This window comes from Chelon labrosus (genome assembly GCF_963514085.1).
Source record: "Chelon labrosus genome assembly, chromosome: 12".
NCBI lineage: Eukaryota > Metazoa > Chordata > Actinopteri > Mugiliformes > Mugilidae > Chelon > Chelon labrosus.
This window is the reverse complement of record NC_140345.1, coordinates 22,343,557-22,359,717: the sequence shown is the minus strand read 5'-3', so window position 1 is coordinate 22,359,717 and position 16,161 is coordinate 22,343,557. Positions and strand designations below refer to the sequence as shown.

The 16,161-nt window shown below is 44.0% G+C and overlaps 1 protein-coding gene across 3 annotated transcripts in view; it reads right to left on the bottom strand.

The window, feature by feature from the left end:
* The window catches only part of oxr1a (oxidation resistance 1a), a 142,563-nt gene that overhangs the window by 92,690 nt on the left and 33,712 nt on the right, over window positions 1–16,161 (bottom strand). The window contains exon 1 of one of the 3 annotated variants that reach the window (XM_084557752.1): window positions 6,529–6,622. The exons of the other annotated variants lie outside the window; for them this stretch is intronic. Coding sequence (XP_084413878.1) covers window positions 6,529–6,551 — 23 coding nt within the window. The 5' untranslated portion in view covers window positions 6,552–6,622. Of the gene's footprint in view, window positions 1–6,528; window positions 6,623–16,161 lie in introns of those variants that run through there. 3 annotated transcript variants of the gene reach the window in all.

Here is a 16,161-nt window from a genome sequence, read left to right as displayed (position 1 = left end):
TAGTACTAATTACTGTCTCATCAGTAGAACAGAAGCCCCGTTTCACTGAGCAACAAGGCCAAGCGGTATCAAAACGTTGTGTGCGTGTCAGATCAGCTGAGAAGCAAGAGACAGAATCAATGTGTCCGTCTCGGATAGAAATATGGAAATTGGAAAAACAGAAAGACAAAGTTTACGCATGGGTGTGTGTGTAAAGCATGAATCTACGCTCGTAAGTGTGCGCAAGGCTCGTCCACGCTTTTTATAGCATGGTGGCAGAGTGCAATCATATACCCATTTATTCACAAAGCACATTTTCAAGCTTCTAAGCACTTTAAACTGAAAAATAAAGTAAAATCTGGAATCAATAGTGCAAAAGTGCAGCACACAACTTCCTAAATGACAAAAAATAAAGTTGTTTTTTAAGTATTCTTGGCAGGAGTCTTCCTAGAGAACTATTTAAAAACAGTGATGACTCACACTGCACAAGGAGGTATATACCAATACTGCATCCAGTTAATTACTTTCTTGATTTTTTTTTTTATCCCTTGTTCCCTTTGTGCCTCTTCTTTACCAGCATTGCAGACTTTGGATCTTGGCTCTGGTTTCTGGAGTGGGGCTATACTTAGCTCTTCCTCATTTTCACCTTCTTCCGATTGGATTTGGCCGTAAGATCCAGAGGGGACCACGGAGAACAAGCCTTCGGCAAGGCTGTTCTCTATGATGAGCTTGTAGCTAGCCTCTCTGGTTATAAACACAATAGCAATGCTCGTATGTAAAGCGTCTACCGGAGATTGACTTATCCGAGCTGGCAGAGCTTTTTGGGAGGTTGCATACGACCTTTTCATGGGAACTAAGAATCTCAATTTAAAAGTGGGAACACTTGAGTCTCCTCAGTTATGCAGGATGTGGTACAGTGGATCTAAAACAGAGCTGAAACAAAAGCAACTGGACCCGTTTGAGGGCTCTTGAAGGCACTTCACCGCTCGTCCAAGTAGCTTCTTCAGTTCTAAATGACGTTCAGATTCATGCCTGGTGCACGCCTTAAACTCACATGACTAGGGGCCGTTAACAAACCAGAAACTCACTTGAATTGCAAGATATTATTCAGATTAACCTGCGTGTTGTCTTCTTTGCACAGCTATTTGTTCTCCAGTGTCCCATTAATAACCAGAAACTCTTCGAAACTCGAGGCGTGAATGGGGGTGAAAATTCCACCTTCATCTCTCTTCTGTTTTGGTCCAATAAGGCTCGTTTTATTTTTTCTTGCTGCAGTATATCGTAGTATAGGGTCAGCACTTTCTGCTGCTTACAGGTTGGCAACATTCACCACCGCCTCAGGCTCTGTAATCGGGTAATCTTCTGGTCATGGGTTTTCGCGTATGAATCACCTGAGCTGGATTCACACATAAAATATGTCAAATGTACGAAAATAAAAATGTAGTTCAAGTATCTTTCCATTTCCATTTCCATTTTTACCATTTCTGGCCTGAAACCTGCTCAGAGTTGATCTGCGGTCTGCAGAGTGCTTCCTGATGAACATCCTATCTGAGATTACAGAGTCAGCACCCAGGTGAGAGAGTAAACTGGAGAGCTGTGATGGTGTGTGCCAACTCCAGCTACAGTCTCCGCAGCACCCTCTTCATTTAATATTCGGTATCAGTATTATCCTCTATCCAACTTCAAAACATAATTGTCATGGCAGGTATTAACTTACTAAATATATAATAAAGAAAAGCAATCGCAAACAAATCAAAAATTAAATCACTGTTATTTGCCATGTACACTGATCAGGCATAACATTATGACCACCATCCTAATATTGTGTAGGTCTCCCTTGTGCCTCCAAAACAGTTGTGACTCATCAGAGAATGGACATGAGCCTTCTGTGGGTTCACTTCTCCTGTCAGTGGTCATAATGTTATGGCTCAGCCATGGACATAGAGGGGATCAAACCAGTAAAATCATGCTCCCAAACCTGCGTCCCCAACAGCTCCCCGAAGAGCGCGTTTTGCACCAAACATATTGCAAACCTATTGCACGGAGCTCCACAATTAGAATCAAACATCCCAGAGTGTCAAGCCAAATAACTCACAGTCGAAGTCCGTATGAAATATGAGCACTACAGATTTACAGCCCCAAAAGTAACGTATACCGTATGGAGTGGACTGGCTGTTAACTTGTCCTGCATCTAGCAAAACGTGTGAGGTGTTAGGAGGTGAACAGAGGCATGCACGCTGGATTAAAGGTCATCCTGCCAGATGGTACAGCACATAATGATGTAATGGACATCCTTGCTCACAACTTAACTGATGATGGCACCCTCCTCAACTCTGAAACCCAGAAAGAAAAAGCCCTGGTGGGAAATTGCAGTGAGAATAAGAGGCTTTTCCTCTCGAACACTGTCTGCTTGGGATATTATTGGTTGGGTTCTTTTGGGGGGTGGGTTGGGGCGGAGGGTAAATAGGTTTTGGAGTCGTGATTGCACCAATCTCCAGCTCCTCTGCAAGCAAAAAAAAAAAAAAAAAAAAAAACGCTCATGGGGACCAGAGCAGGATGAGAGGCGAACGGCGACAGAGCCACCGGCTCCGACCGATTTCTATCTATGCGTAACCGCATCTCACACAAAGATGAATAGGGGGAGGGAAAAATTAAATCAAACAGATGCAGAGGCGTTTTGTTTTCCACCCCACTGTTGTGATCTGACCTGGGCCAGGAGGCAGTGGTGTATGTGCAGCCCTGCCAAACCGGCATCACTAAGATTATCCGACTCCACAGGGATCCACGTGGTTTGGCAAAGGATGCATAAACAACAGGAAATTTGGGGCTAAGTCAAAACACACTTATCGCTCCCCTACTAAGAGGGATTAGACCTAGAAAAAAGGGGGCTGTGTTTGCATTGCCTTCCATTCCTCCTCTTTGCTTCACTTCACGTTCTTTGGTTTGCGGCTACAACACAACACATTTCAAGGGGACTGGTGTTGTATATTACAGCAGCAGATAGGGTGCTATGCTATATGAAGCCCACAGGGGAAGGTTAGGCTGAGGTCACAGTCAGTTACAGCGCTGACACCACGATGACCCATCTCACAGTGGTGGTGCCCTGGAGAACAAATATATGAATGCTGCTTATGTAACCGAGAAATAAATAGAGGGAAATTCATGTCCATTGTTTTTATCCATTGAAACACAAATACTGAGTTAAAAAAAAAAAAAAAAAAAAGTAGCTGAAGATCCTTTCAGATAAGGAAATTGGTGTGAATACGTGTTCAAGGATGCTGTGTCTTTATTAAGCTGATTAAAAACGTATTCACAGGGAGAAAACCTTGTGCAACATGTCTTTCTCCCACAACTGTCGGAGTAGATAGCTTTGCATCATAAAGCTGCACTAATTGATAATTAAAAAAAAAAAAAATATACAAAATTTGCTGCACGATAAACAAGCGTATAAACCGTCAGTAAGCTACATGGATAGCACCAAGCAGCAGAGAGACAAAGTTAGCTGCCACCATCTTGGAGTTTAGAGAGACATGCTGTATGATGCATGGCCGGTTTCTAAAATAAAGTCTAACCGGAATCCACAATTAACACTGTAGGTTGTTTGTGCAAGCTGGTTACTACTCCTTCAAGGCATGGTTCACCGTGTGGCCTCAAACAAATGTCAGAGTGCTGCAATGAAGTCTATTGTAACGTCGGTGTAGGGAAGAGGTCTGGGTGGATGGATGGGTTGACAAAACACTGGACTTTATCACACACTGCTGGTCGTTACCAAGGGAGTGTCAGTGCAAACATGCCATTACGGCGTGTTTACAGCTATGACGATGACTTCAACGTTCCTCTATTTCAATCCACACCCCTTTCCCAGAATATTTGTCTAAAGCCAACTGTACAGAGGTGACTGTATTCAGAGCACAGGGACAAGCAAACTATGTGGCTATTCATATCTAAAAATGCTTCTGAAACACTTTAACTATTGCAGTGAGGAATGTACAGACATGCAGACTGGAGAAACAAACCGGTTTCAGAAAAACTAATAAGGCATTTAATTATTTTCATCGGATGAGGACTCATTGAGTTTAACATACTATTGAATGTCTTCTGGACCTGAGGGAATAATCTCCAGAGCGCCTGCAGATCATCTCCTGTCGACATCCTCTCATCTCCGCGCCATCTATCAGACTTGCATCAAATTACCATTTGAAATAGGTTGCAGGGAGTTCACGTCCTGCAGTGTCTGAGGCGTGCGGTCGTAACAAAACAACCGGTCGACTGCGGACTAGTTTTAGCCTAATAAGAGTAAGTCAGTCGCCATCAAGGCCGTGCTTCTGACACGCACAAAGAGAGGGAGGAGGAGGGCACCAACAACCTGTGGCCACGCATGTTAATGAGGCCTCTGTTGCTAATGAAATACAGCCGCTCTCTGCTCTGCTCTGCTGTCGGACACCTACACATAATGATGTATGGAGCCCCACGGCATCATCGCACTCATCTGCTCTCGCTAAATGCCAGAGCAGCAATTCTGTGTCAAAGGGCTGTGTGGCAGTTTTGACCAATGAGGCTTTAAAGTTGAGCTGCCTCTGTGAAAAGGTGGCGAGAACAACAGCGGAAGGCCAATCACAAAGCAGATATAAAGTTTAACTTTAAAGCGATCGATGCCTCATCCAGTCCTGTATCCTGGAGACAGGGACGACTGCGGCATTTCCCAGCACATAATAATACTAAAAAAACAAAAAACAAAAAAAATCTATAAAGTACCAGTCCTTGAGCAAGACTTGAACAATGCAATCAAAAAGTGAAACCCACCTCCCTTGACTTTTATTAGTTATGTAACACACTTAAGAGCTTTCCCATTACTGACACACAGTTTCGCAAACTGAGTGGGTGTCCATTTTGCATTCCCCCTTCAGCTACTTGATTTGATTTCTCATCCCTGGTACATCCCATATTTAGCAAATGCTTTTATTTATTTTTTTTTTTCTTTTATTCTTTCAGACCCCTAATGTGGGAGGCTAAAGAGAAGCTGTATGAGCAGTGTGTGAGCCTCAGTCTCTGATGTTAGACTGTAATAAGGAAATGAGACCTGAAATGAAACACCTAAATAAACCTCTGAATGGCTCTGTGGCATCATTTCCTCCTTTTGATTTTATATCCAATGCAATCTCACAACTTATCTGCAAACATTTCCTAAGAATAACAATGAGATGGTAACTACGCAAGGAAGTTGCGTGATAACTTTACAAGACCATTTTATTATCACCTAACTACGTCAATTCAGCCGTAACAGCTTTATTCTGTAGAGGGTTGCGAGGGATATGTAGGCAGGGCACACCCTGACCAGGTGGCCAGTCCATCACAGCGCTAACACGAAGTGACGGACAGCGTTTCTTGATCACACTCACACCATGGCTGGCTTAGCAGACATGTTTGGACTGAAGGAGGAGAGTGGAACTTGCAGAGAAAACTCCCAGAGGCTGTGCTTTTCTGATTTTGTTTGAGGAAACTTTGGAGAGCAGGAATTTTTAGCAGGATTATTTTAAAAGGTGATATTGATATTTAAAATCTAGGTAAAATACAGCTGATTATACAGTAGTATGAAGGAGTTCAACCAAGTATATACAATTAAAGGGAAACTACTGTTTTTTACAACCTGGACCTTATTTGTGGCATAAAATACAATCGTTTACTCACCCATATAACTTTTGTGTAATTTGTAGCCATTTGGGAGATAATTAGATCTGCGTATATCCATATAGTGGGAGTGACTGGGGCACCGAATCGCAGCATCTGAATAATGTATTATCTGCCACGAAACTCGCTCATTTCACCAATATTTTGTTATTGTATGCTTGTGCTATTATATTGTTTTTTGCAACATGGCTGGATATTTTTCCAATTCTGAGGTTGCAGACGAACCATAGCAGTAGCAAATTACAGGTAAACAAGCCGACTGTCGCGGGTATGCGTGGCGCTCATCAGTTATCATCATCTACAGACCCCGGATGATGATAACAGGTAACTCCGGACTCAACAGGGAATAGCACTAGCGTACAATAACAAAATATTGGTGAAATGAACGAGTTTCACGGCAGATAAGGCGTTATTTAAAGGCTGCGTTTCGGTGCCCCAGTCACTCCCACTATATAGATATATGCAGATCTAAATATCTCCTGAACGACTACAAATTACACAAACGTTATATGGGTGAGTAAACGATCGTATTTTATGCCACAGATAAGGTCCAGGTTGTAAAAAATAGTAGTTCCCCTTTAAATTTTCCTGCAAACTTATTATATTACTTTGAAATATCATGAAGAATGTGGTTTGTTTGCTCCTTAAGAAATCTTAATACTTCCACCATTGTGAACGTGAAACATAAAAGTGAAGACAAACCTGTGCTTAGTTTAAAGTGTAGGCCCCCTGGCTACGGGTTTAAATAAAAATGCTCCAGACACCAGTTTGCACACCTTAATCAACCCTTAACTAATCGCACAGCATTACACGCTAAAATAAAACCAGACGAAGACACTAGTAGCAGACATAATTCCTCACCAGTCATCTAATGATTTCTCCATCACTTAGCAGCTGCATCTGCCAACAATGTCGAACAGCTCCATTCTGATCAAGAAACAGTCCGTAAATCAACGGCCCTTCTCGTGAGCACTCGGCTGGGGGAAAAGGCTTCTGTTCATTTTTTTTTTTTTTAATGTATTGATATCACACGGAAACGCCCCTCAGCCACGGCCTTTCACTTCACTAACAGAGGAATTATCCGAGCAGCCACAAGGCGCAAAAGGAAAAAGAGGAAGGACGAAAATAAATAATAAAAAAAAATTCCCCGCTTCATGTGTCTGGCCATGACTAGGGGGCATGTTTTTTTCTTTTTTTGTCCTCCCTCACTTTTCAGGCTCTCTGTGCATCACTCAAGCAGCAAATACAGACACATACAAGAAAAAAAAAAGCATGCGCACTTGCTTCTTTTGTCACTATGATGGAGACAAACATAAACACACCCAGTCAGTCTCAGCCATTCAATCATACACAGCCTTCGGCATTTGATTCAGTGAGTATCCGTGGGGCCTTGGGACTGTTACTGCTGTTACTGCAGTCTCCCACTGTCCTCCACCACCACCACCACCACCTCCTCCTCGTTGCTAGCCTCAGTCCTGCTCTCGTGCTCTCATTTGCCGAGCACCGGCGACAGGCAGCAGCGCGATTGGTTCACACAATAGTGGATACAACGTCACGCCACTGTGGCTTGTGGCGGTGCAGGAATCAGAGATGTGTTCTGAGTTACTGGCAATTTTCAGCAGCGTATGGAGCATCACGTTAGATCATAACGGCTGGAAGGAGCTGGAGGACCAGGACGGACAGCAGAGATGAAAAGGAGGGTTTTAATTATCACCATTATTGGCTTCCCACACCGACTCCAATTTGTTAGAATGAGCATGCAAACATAACCCTGAGCTGCAAAAGAACATTTGTGTAAAATCTAATATAGAGAAGAACCACCAACCGCTTCAGATAATTGAAAACCTCGCCAGAAATGATTGTTTTGTTACTGTAGGTTTTATATAGATTGATTTGTAATGACAAAATGACAGAGGCCATATAAGCCGGGGAAGATTTTTGGGGATGCATTCTGTAAGTCATTTTACAGGTCACGTTTCCTGATAAGAACGCAATACGGTGGTTATTTTTTGGAAGGAGGTGAGGGTAACTGTGTCTTCAGATGATGTCAATCCTTGAGGCGACACAACTGAAGTCACTGGAAAGATGTAATTAACCTGTACCCAGACAGGGAAAGGGTGTGTCCGCCACTTTCAGGGCAGCAACTATGAGTGCTATGAGGAGAACTCTAAATTGTCTCTGAAGTTCTGGTGAGTAAAATGAATGTTTACATCTTTTATGTATATTTTTGCCATTTCATTGGGTCGACATTCATGGCTCTGCTGGATTTGATGTATGAGGAGCTGGGGCGCAGCTGTAGTGCGCACCAGAGTTGCTTTAAAAGCCCGAAAGGCATTCATCTCGCTATATGAGATACCCGTCTACGATGCAACGTCTTGTTTCATTGCGTATCCATATGATGTTGATGGTTTTTATAGCCGAGGTGGAAAATGCACGGCCCGTCAGCGGTTTTTGGGTTGAGAAGAAAACTCCAGCAAGGCCGTGTTTAGCTTAGCTTAAGGCAGCGTAAAGACCCGAAGAACAGGGAGCAACACGCTGTTCAAAAAACTGTGGAAAAATACACCTTTTCACGTCACTATTTACACAATCTATCAACTATGCTTCAGCTAATTTCAAAGAAATGTAGAAAGACATTTTCGCTACCTGTCTCCCCTTCCTGTTTAGTCTTAAGCTAAACTAAACACGTCCTGACTCCTAATTAATCATTTCAGCCTGTTTTTGAAATAACATTTTTAATATTCACCAAACCTTGGAGAGAAGACCTTACAGCTCCGTTGGTCAGTTAAGAACTTTGTTATTGTGCTTGAAGTGTCTTCGTATATTTATTGTTACTGATTAGCCCATTTGGAACTTATTAGCAGAAGAAGCTTTGGGAGCAGTGGGAGGCAGAGGGCAATGGGATCAGTGATTCATGGTGCTCTTGTCAGGTGGATGCTCCATTTTTTTTTTTTTTTTTAGGAGAAAAAAAAAAAAGTCGATAAAAACGCTCAGAAAAAATATTCTCTCAGACAGATAAACATCCCAACTGACCCAGAGCAGAGGCGGCTGTGAAACCATGCTCATTTATTGAAGCACAAATCTTTGATGGACTGCCCACACTAATTAGAACAAAAAAAAATAAAAACAAAAAAGCATGTCCTAGACCCCGGCTATCTTATTTGAACAGTGTCCTTGAAACAGCAGAGAGCGGCTTCGTGTCTCGGTGTGGACAGACTCAGGCTCTGCCTTGGACTGGCTGCCCTCTATGTCCAGCAGGATAACACCCACCTCTGTGGTGCAGCCATCACAAGCTGCTCGAAATTATTTGAACCTTCAGATCAGTTTTCATTTGATCTCCTCCTACTTGTTTGCCTGAACAAATTTGGTGCCCTAGCAGGATGTGGGTGTGGGAACCATTTTTTAAAACCTTTTGATGGAACAAAGACTGTAAATACAAAAGTAGATATTTCGTTAGAACTTACGTGGAGCATGTTGCTAGACAAGGAATTGGACAAGAAATAGCTGGATCTAGCCCCCATTTAGCTTAGCTTAGCATAAAGGCTGGCATCAGAGGAAACAGCAGGAACCAAAACAGCCCACAAAGACCTTAGATGACGGGTTCAGACTGCCTTAGTTTATAGTGTCCAATACGTTTGTCAGATTGCAGTAAAACAGAGGAGAGGTGTGTTGCCTGGTCAGTCAAATAAACTCGTGACGGCATCCAGAGAATTTTAGCCGAAGCTCGAAGGCTACACTCAGAAAAGTCGATGAAAGCTGGATTTAGCCACCTACCGGACTCTTGCTGAAATGCACTGGCTCCCAATGGGGGCACGTGGTTCTGTGGTTCTCAAACTACTGAACCATTTCTATGTCGGTCAAAAAGCCCGAATGGAGTTGCGAAGCGGGACGTGATACATCAGACAAACTTTGTTTCAGAAGTAAAACTCCCATCTGTTTTTCCCATAATCATATTACAAGACTTATTGCATTTCCGTGACTCAGATTAGCATGAAACTCTCCTCTCATCAGACCAAATGATCGATAACGAAATATCCAATGAGCCACAGAGGAAGACTTTGTTGAAACTAAACAAGAGAAATGTAATTAAGCGACTGTGATGCCACATTTTGTTAGCAAGTGCAAAGATTTAATTCCCCAGCGTTTACTGCTTGACGTGATCTTGACATGAATTAAAACTGTTTGCCACAACTTTATGATACTCATTAAACTGGAGAGTCCTGTCTTTAACTGTACTTTTCACACCAGAAGTGTATTAAGAAAGTGGCCAGAATGAAGAGGAGGAATGATGCATGGTATGTACATACTGCAAAGATGTGAGTAATTCAAAATCACGTTCATAACAACAGCGCAACCCTCTCCTCGGCCACTGTCCGAATACTAATCCTTCCACATTGAATTCTCTCACTTGCACATCTGTCCATTGCTCAACGGGAAACACTGACTGGCGGCACCAACATCTGTCACTGTCACTGTCACCGGCTCATCGGCTAACACAAACATCCTGGATCGTTGTGGGTCAGCTATGAATCCGGATGTGTATTCGCTGGCTTTGCATTAATGTTCTTAGGTTTGAGGTCACTCTTGTCACAGCTGCACTCACGCCTGCTCGGCCTGGAGCTGCAGAAGGATGATGTGCAAGGAAACGCGTGGCTGCAGGTTACCTGGAGTGACCCAGTAAACACATCTCCACCCCCACCTTCCGCTCTCTCTCCGCCTTTCCCACATTCTCCTCGTCAGTCACTATCTTCCCACTCTCTCCTCCCCCCTCCCTCCCTCCCTCTCTCCCTCTTTCTCCTCTCTACAGTTGGCAGGCTGGTCGGCTCAAGCTGGTCAACCTGATGACCTTCTGCAGCAGGCACTGTTGGCAGCGCTTGACACATTCTGCGGCTCGCTGAAATTCACCCGAACACACATATTAGCTCACTCTAGTTTGACGCGATCAAACTCGTGTGCAAGTTAAAGCACAGAGGAAGAGGAAGCTTTTATGCAATCAGAGAAAGTGCGTTTGTCTGAGAATCCGGTAGATCAGTTGAGAAAACATCAAGGGCTTTGGCAAGTAGTTACCCTTCCAATGACAGAAGATGTAAGGGCGGTATAAGGAGTGTCAGGCCAGATCTACTTCTCTCAGAACAAGAGACAAGGGTGTTAGGAGAAAGAATAGCTCCTAAATGGAGAGTGACAGCTGAGATGGACACGGCAAATGAAGACACAGCCTCCAGGAGCTTGTCTGAGCAGCTGTCAATCGCGTCAAATGGACACAACAAATCGTTATAGAAAAGCTTCAGCTAGCACCCCTGCATGTGCAAGTGATACTCACCAGTCAAACTATTAGTGACGAGAGTCTTGACATGATTGCACCTACAATCTACAATTTCATTTACCTCCTTTCATTTACGAGCTCCTCATCCGTATACTCTGGCTCAAAGCGGTAAGGACATCCATCATAAACAAAGTCGTCGTCCACAACCTCGGAATCGGAAAAATATTCAGCCATGTTGCAAAAAACTAGCAGTAGCAAATTACAGGTAAACAAGCCGACTGTCGCGGGAGCACACGGTGCTCAGAGATGACATCATCCAGGTCAGAGGTTAGTAGGTTAATCTACAGACCCCGGATAATGATAACAGGTAACTCCGGACTCAACAGGGAATAGCACTAGTGTATCATAACAAAATATTGGTGAAATGAACGAGTTTCGTGGCAGATAATGCGTTATTTAGAGGCTGCGTTTCGGTGCCCCAGTCACTCCCACTATATGGATCTAAATATCTTCCGAACGACTCCAAATGACACCAAAGTTATATGGGTGAGTAAACGATCGTATTTTATGCCAGAAATAAGGTCCAGGTTGTAAAAAACGGTAATTCCCCTTTAACTGTGAAATTACAGTCTATGGGGATTCCTTTTTGTTGTATATAACTGGTATTAAACACCCACGCTCTGAACTGTGACAGGCTGGGGATGCGTTATCGGTCACATTGTTGTCGCAGTGAACAGAAATCACATGAGATCTTAACTGACATTTAGAAACTGACATTTACAGGTGGCATTCATTTAGCAACTTCTTCCCTATATGTGGGTGGATTCACTGAAACAGTAACTCGGATTTGAAATTTCCCAAAGCCATCAATGCATACAGAAGGCTATACCACGGCTGAGAAGGCGCCATCAACGACTCCATTACAGCCCACAACTGCAAATGCAAAAATGACGGAATATACGCAGCCGCTTTAATCCGAGCGAAGCAAAGAGCTTTGCAGTGTGTGTGTCGCATTCACCCACGGGCTCATTAAAACACCGAATGTGGACTGCGGGAACAACTGTCACCTAACTGACCAGTGACTAAACTTGACACTCATCACTGGAGTGGACATGAAAGCCGTGGGCTTCCGACAGCCGGATGAGGACTCTGCTTCATGACTGTGATAATATGCCCAGTGAATGTAACATAGGAGAGACTGAAAATAGGCATCTTTTTTACCTGGTATTGTGAATTAAACAATTAGATAATTGGATAAATGCAGCTATTTTGTCTATCAATCAAAAGATATTAAATCAGCAGTGACCTGCAGCAGTTCAAAGTATCATCGCTGTGATTAACTGCCATGGTAAACTGCAGTTGTCTGGTTCACAAATATGTTATGGTCCTCCAGTTGCCCAATAAAAGATTTTCAACTGAGAGGTCTGCTTCTCTGTTTTTATGCAGTTAGTGAGGCATCCAAATTATGCAAATTAGGCCAACAAGCCGTCGCAGAAATAATAATACAAAGCAAATTATCGTCAAAGATAAGATCACCCAAAAAAAACATCACAAAAAACAATTACTTGCTACGGATTACCTATTTGGTGGGTGCAGAAACAAACAATGTTAGCTCTGAAATACATGACAGTCCAAAGGAGGCTTAAGACTTATTATGAAGTAGCATAGACAGGCGATCGTGTGACCTGCGGTAAGGTGTCGGGGCAGGACGTGTGACAGAGAGATTGCTGTTCGATCTCATCGGGCAGCACTTAGTGCACAGCCTGTCTTCCTGCCGCAGCAGCCAACTAGCACCGTGCAGGCGGCTACACTTGATATTCCCAGCACAGCTCAGCGCAAATGGGACATCTGTTGGTTTCTGCAGCGAGGCCTTCACGAACCACCTCCCTCACAAAAAGGTATCACCGGAGGAATACGGACGAAGTAACCAGCTGCTTCAGTATTAATTAGCCACGCAGAGTGATCGAGTTCAGTTTATGGTAATATTTTGCTAACTTCAGAGTAAGCTGTGAACGCAAGCCGCCTGCAGCGGATTCGCACACGTGTAGCGTATGTCAAGTGTGTGTTGTTGTTTTTCAAAGCAGGCAGCGTAGATTTCTTTGTGAATTTTCTATTTATTTTCAAAAACAGAATTTGAACTGAAGTGTGGGCTGCCCGGGGGCCGAGGCAGATTGTACGGCCGGTGTTGAGGAGCTCGAGAGTGGAAGCTGCTGACAGGTTTATCCAGTTCAACACCCTCTAATCTACTCCCTCCCCGTTTCTGAGAAATCTTGAAATTGCTCTACCTGTGCCGTCCTCCAGTTGTCATGCTGCGTCTCCTCCGTGGCCAATAAAAGATTTTCAGCTGAGAGATGAACTCCACGCTGAAGATGTCAGCCCATCAAAAGAGTAATTGTCACAGTGGTGGCCAGGACACTCGATAAGAAGAACGATGAACCATTCACATGCAAACGTGACTATTTTCAAAGGCTTTGATTGTTCAAAATGACAGTGTTCGAGTGAAAGGCAGAAAACACCCTGCACTCCCAGCCCGTCTCTTTTAACCTCTCTCTTCTCCAGTAACTCCTTTCCACATCGCTTAGCTGCAATCACAAGCTAGACTGTACATCAAACATCTATAGGCTATTCAAAAAAGCAATCTGTTCAAACCAACTCGTCAGGAGCCGCTGCTAACGCGCCGCTGTTGTCACACGAGTGAAATGGAGCGGAGATAAACGCACAAAGAAAAATGCTCAGGAGTGTCCACGCTTCAAAGAAAGAGCGGGAACTACCTTGTAAACACACTACAAAATGGGTGTTTATCACATCTCGCTGACTAGCAATAAAAGTCAGCTCTCCAGGTGCATTAACTGCACTACAAGGCCGTTCACACAAGCGCAGAGGCAGAGTCTCAGCTCCTCGAGCCGACGGCGAACGCTGAAAGCACGTAGGTGACCTCCTGCGCAGCTTAGCAATCCTACGTGGGCTCACACACACACACACACACACACACACTCTGACACAGGAATCTATTTTACATATGTAGCGTGCATCCATAGGATTGAGTCTCTAAATATGGCTGACAAACAGTTATTATCTGCACTGCATTATCCTCCCTAATGCCAATCCATCAACAAAAGTAGACAGAACCACTGGGTATATTTAGCCGCTAGTGCGTCACTGTCAAACACACAGATGCCGTAGGACGCTGCGAACGACAGATCGGCTGTACGGATGTGTAGATGCTCCTGGGTGTTCGTATAGGAGGGACCTCATGTGGTCGTTTTTTTTTTTTTTTTGCCACCTTTGTGAGATCAGTGTTTTTACTGACAATCGCAGGAATAAGGAACTCCCTGCGGTGCATGATTACTTGGTACATATTATTTACATACAAAGCCTTTTTCTTACAAAAGGGCAACTTTAGACGGAAGGGGTACAGACAAAAGTCACAAGCAATTGTGGGCCGCCAAGTGAATTTTAAAATCCAACCCAATTTTCACGTTGCTTCACACATGCAGCTATTCTTCTCTCTAATCTCAAACTTGCACCCTCAAGACTCTACAAGATTTGAAAATATTAGCGGATTAGGGAACGCTGAATGCACCACCTCATGCGATCTCAAGTGATGTAAACCAAACAGAGGCCGCAGGTGCAACGATGTACTACTTCATCTACACAGGAGTCCCGTGAATACGAGGACTGGCCCGTAACCCGTGTGGTCTGAGCTCAGAATTAGCTTAGTGCAAAGACTGGCTAGCCCGATTTTGATGTTTTAGTTTTGATGCAAGCTAAAGCTACAGTCCTAACATAACGACACGGTTTTCTGCCCTTTTAGGCTCTTTTCATTCTATATTAAAGATATCTGAGACAATTTCTTCACCAAAAATCCACCTTTTCTTAAACCTACGTTCCTGCCTCACAGACAACAAGAGAAAACACATGGCTCACACTACAAAACACACCAAACAGCACAGACTACAGAAACGAACTGGCTCCTCCTGAACACAGTCTGGAGACAAATGCAGTGAGGATTCGTAGTCAAGGTTATGCATGCAGCTGTAAAGGTTTTGGTTACATGTCATGGATTAAGTCATCAGTTGGAGGTTCTTGTTTACATGCACACGTGCAACAGTGGCCCTCTCTGCTTCTGCAGAAGTAGTGAAAAGACATGGTGACGCACGACTCTGAGTCCCCATGAATTAAACAGTGAGGCTAGTCTTTCTCCTTCGCTGGCCGCAGCTGATGGCTGCTGGTCGCGGCAGTGAGTTGATGTGGAAGGCTGTAGCCACAGCACAGCATAACTTCAGCTTTCTTTCTTTTTTTTTTTTTTTTTAAACCCCTTCTCCCCCACCCAACATGAAAAGCTCAGTAGGCCCGTGGCTTGTCTTTGCTTTGTCCTTGTCATGTCGACTCTCCCTCCTATCCACGCCCCACGCCGCCGCCGTCGCCGAGCCAGCGCCGCTCTGCCCCAGCTGTTTTTTTTTTTTTTTTTTTTTAATATAAATGCGGAGAGCACGGCAGGATGGAGAAACAACTCTCTTGCTTCTTCCCTCTCTAAACCCACCCCCACCCCCAGAGCATCTTCTGCACCACTGCCCTGCCACCATTAATTCATCCGCGCAAATCTCCTGCAAACTTCCTAAACAAACAAGTGCGTCGACTTCTGCTCCTCAACACACACTCGGCACAGAGCGGTCACACAAGTGCAGACCTCCTAAGAAACGGCACGCACTCCCCGGGTCGCTGTCCAGCACTCTGCACCGCGCTGTATTGACATCTGCTCCATGATCTGGATGGAAACAGACAGGCAGAGCCTCTCTTTGTGTTTGACCTAACAGCTCCTGACATGAGTGCATGTTTTCTCATCCAGTGCCCTCCAAAAATGGAAGTGCAGATGTGAACCTGTTTAATGATAAGTTACTAATGAGTTTATCCACTCCGCGATTCACATCTGTTTTGTTTACCGGGTGAAGCCCCGCAGGGAACGTGCATGTTAACACCAGTGCTCCATCAAAAAGAGGTGGGTAAACAAATCTTGTGCTCCTGTGTGCGGTGTTAATTTACAGTAGTGGATAACAGTTCGGGAAGATTTGCATATTTAACAGAAAAAAAAATAAATAAACTAGACGAGCAAACACAGACAACAGTCGTTCGTGCTCTAACCTCTAATAAGGGAGAGACTGAAGATATTATCCAGAGCCAAGCTACAGAATTTAAAGTAGAGGCTGGTGGATAGTGGGCTTTTAAGGTTGAGG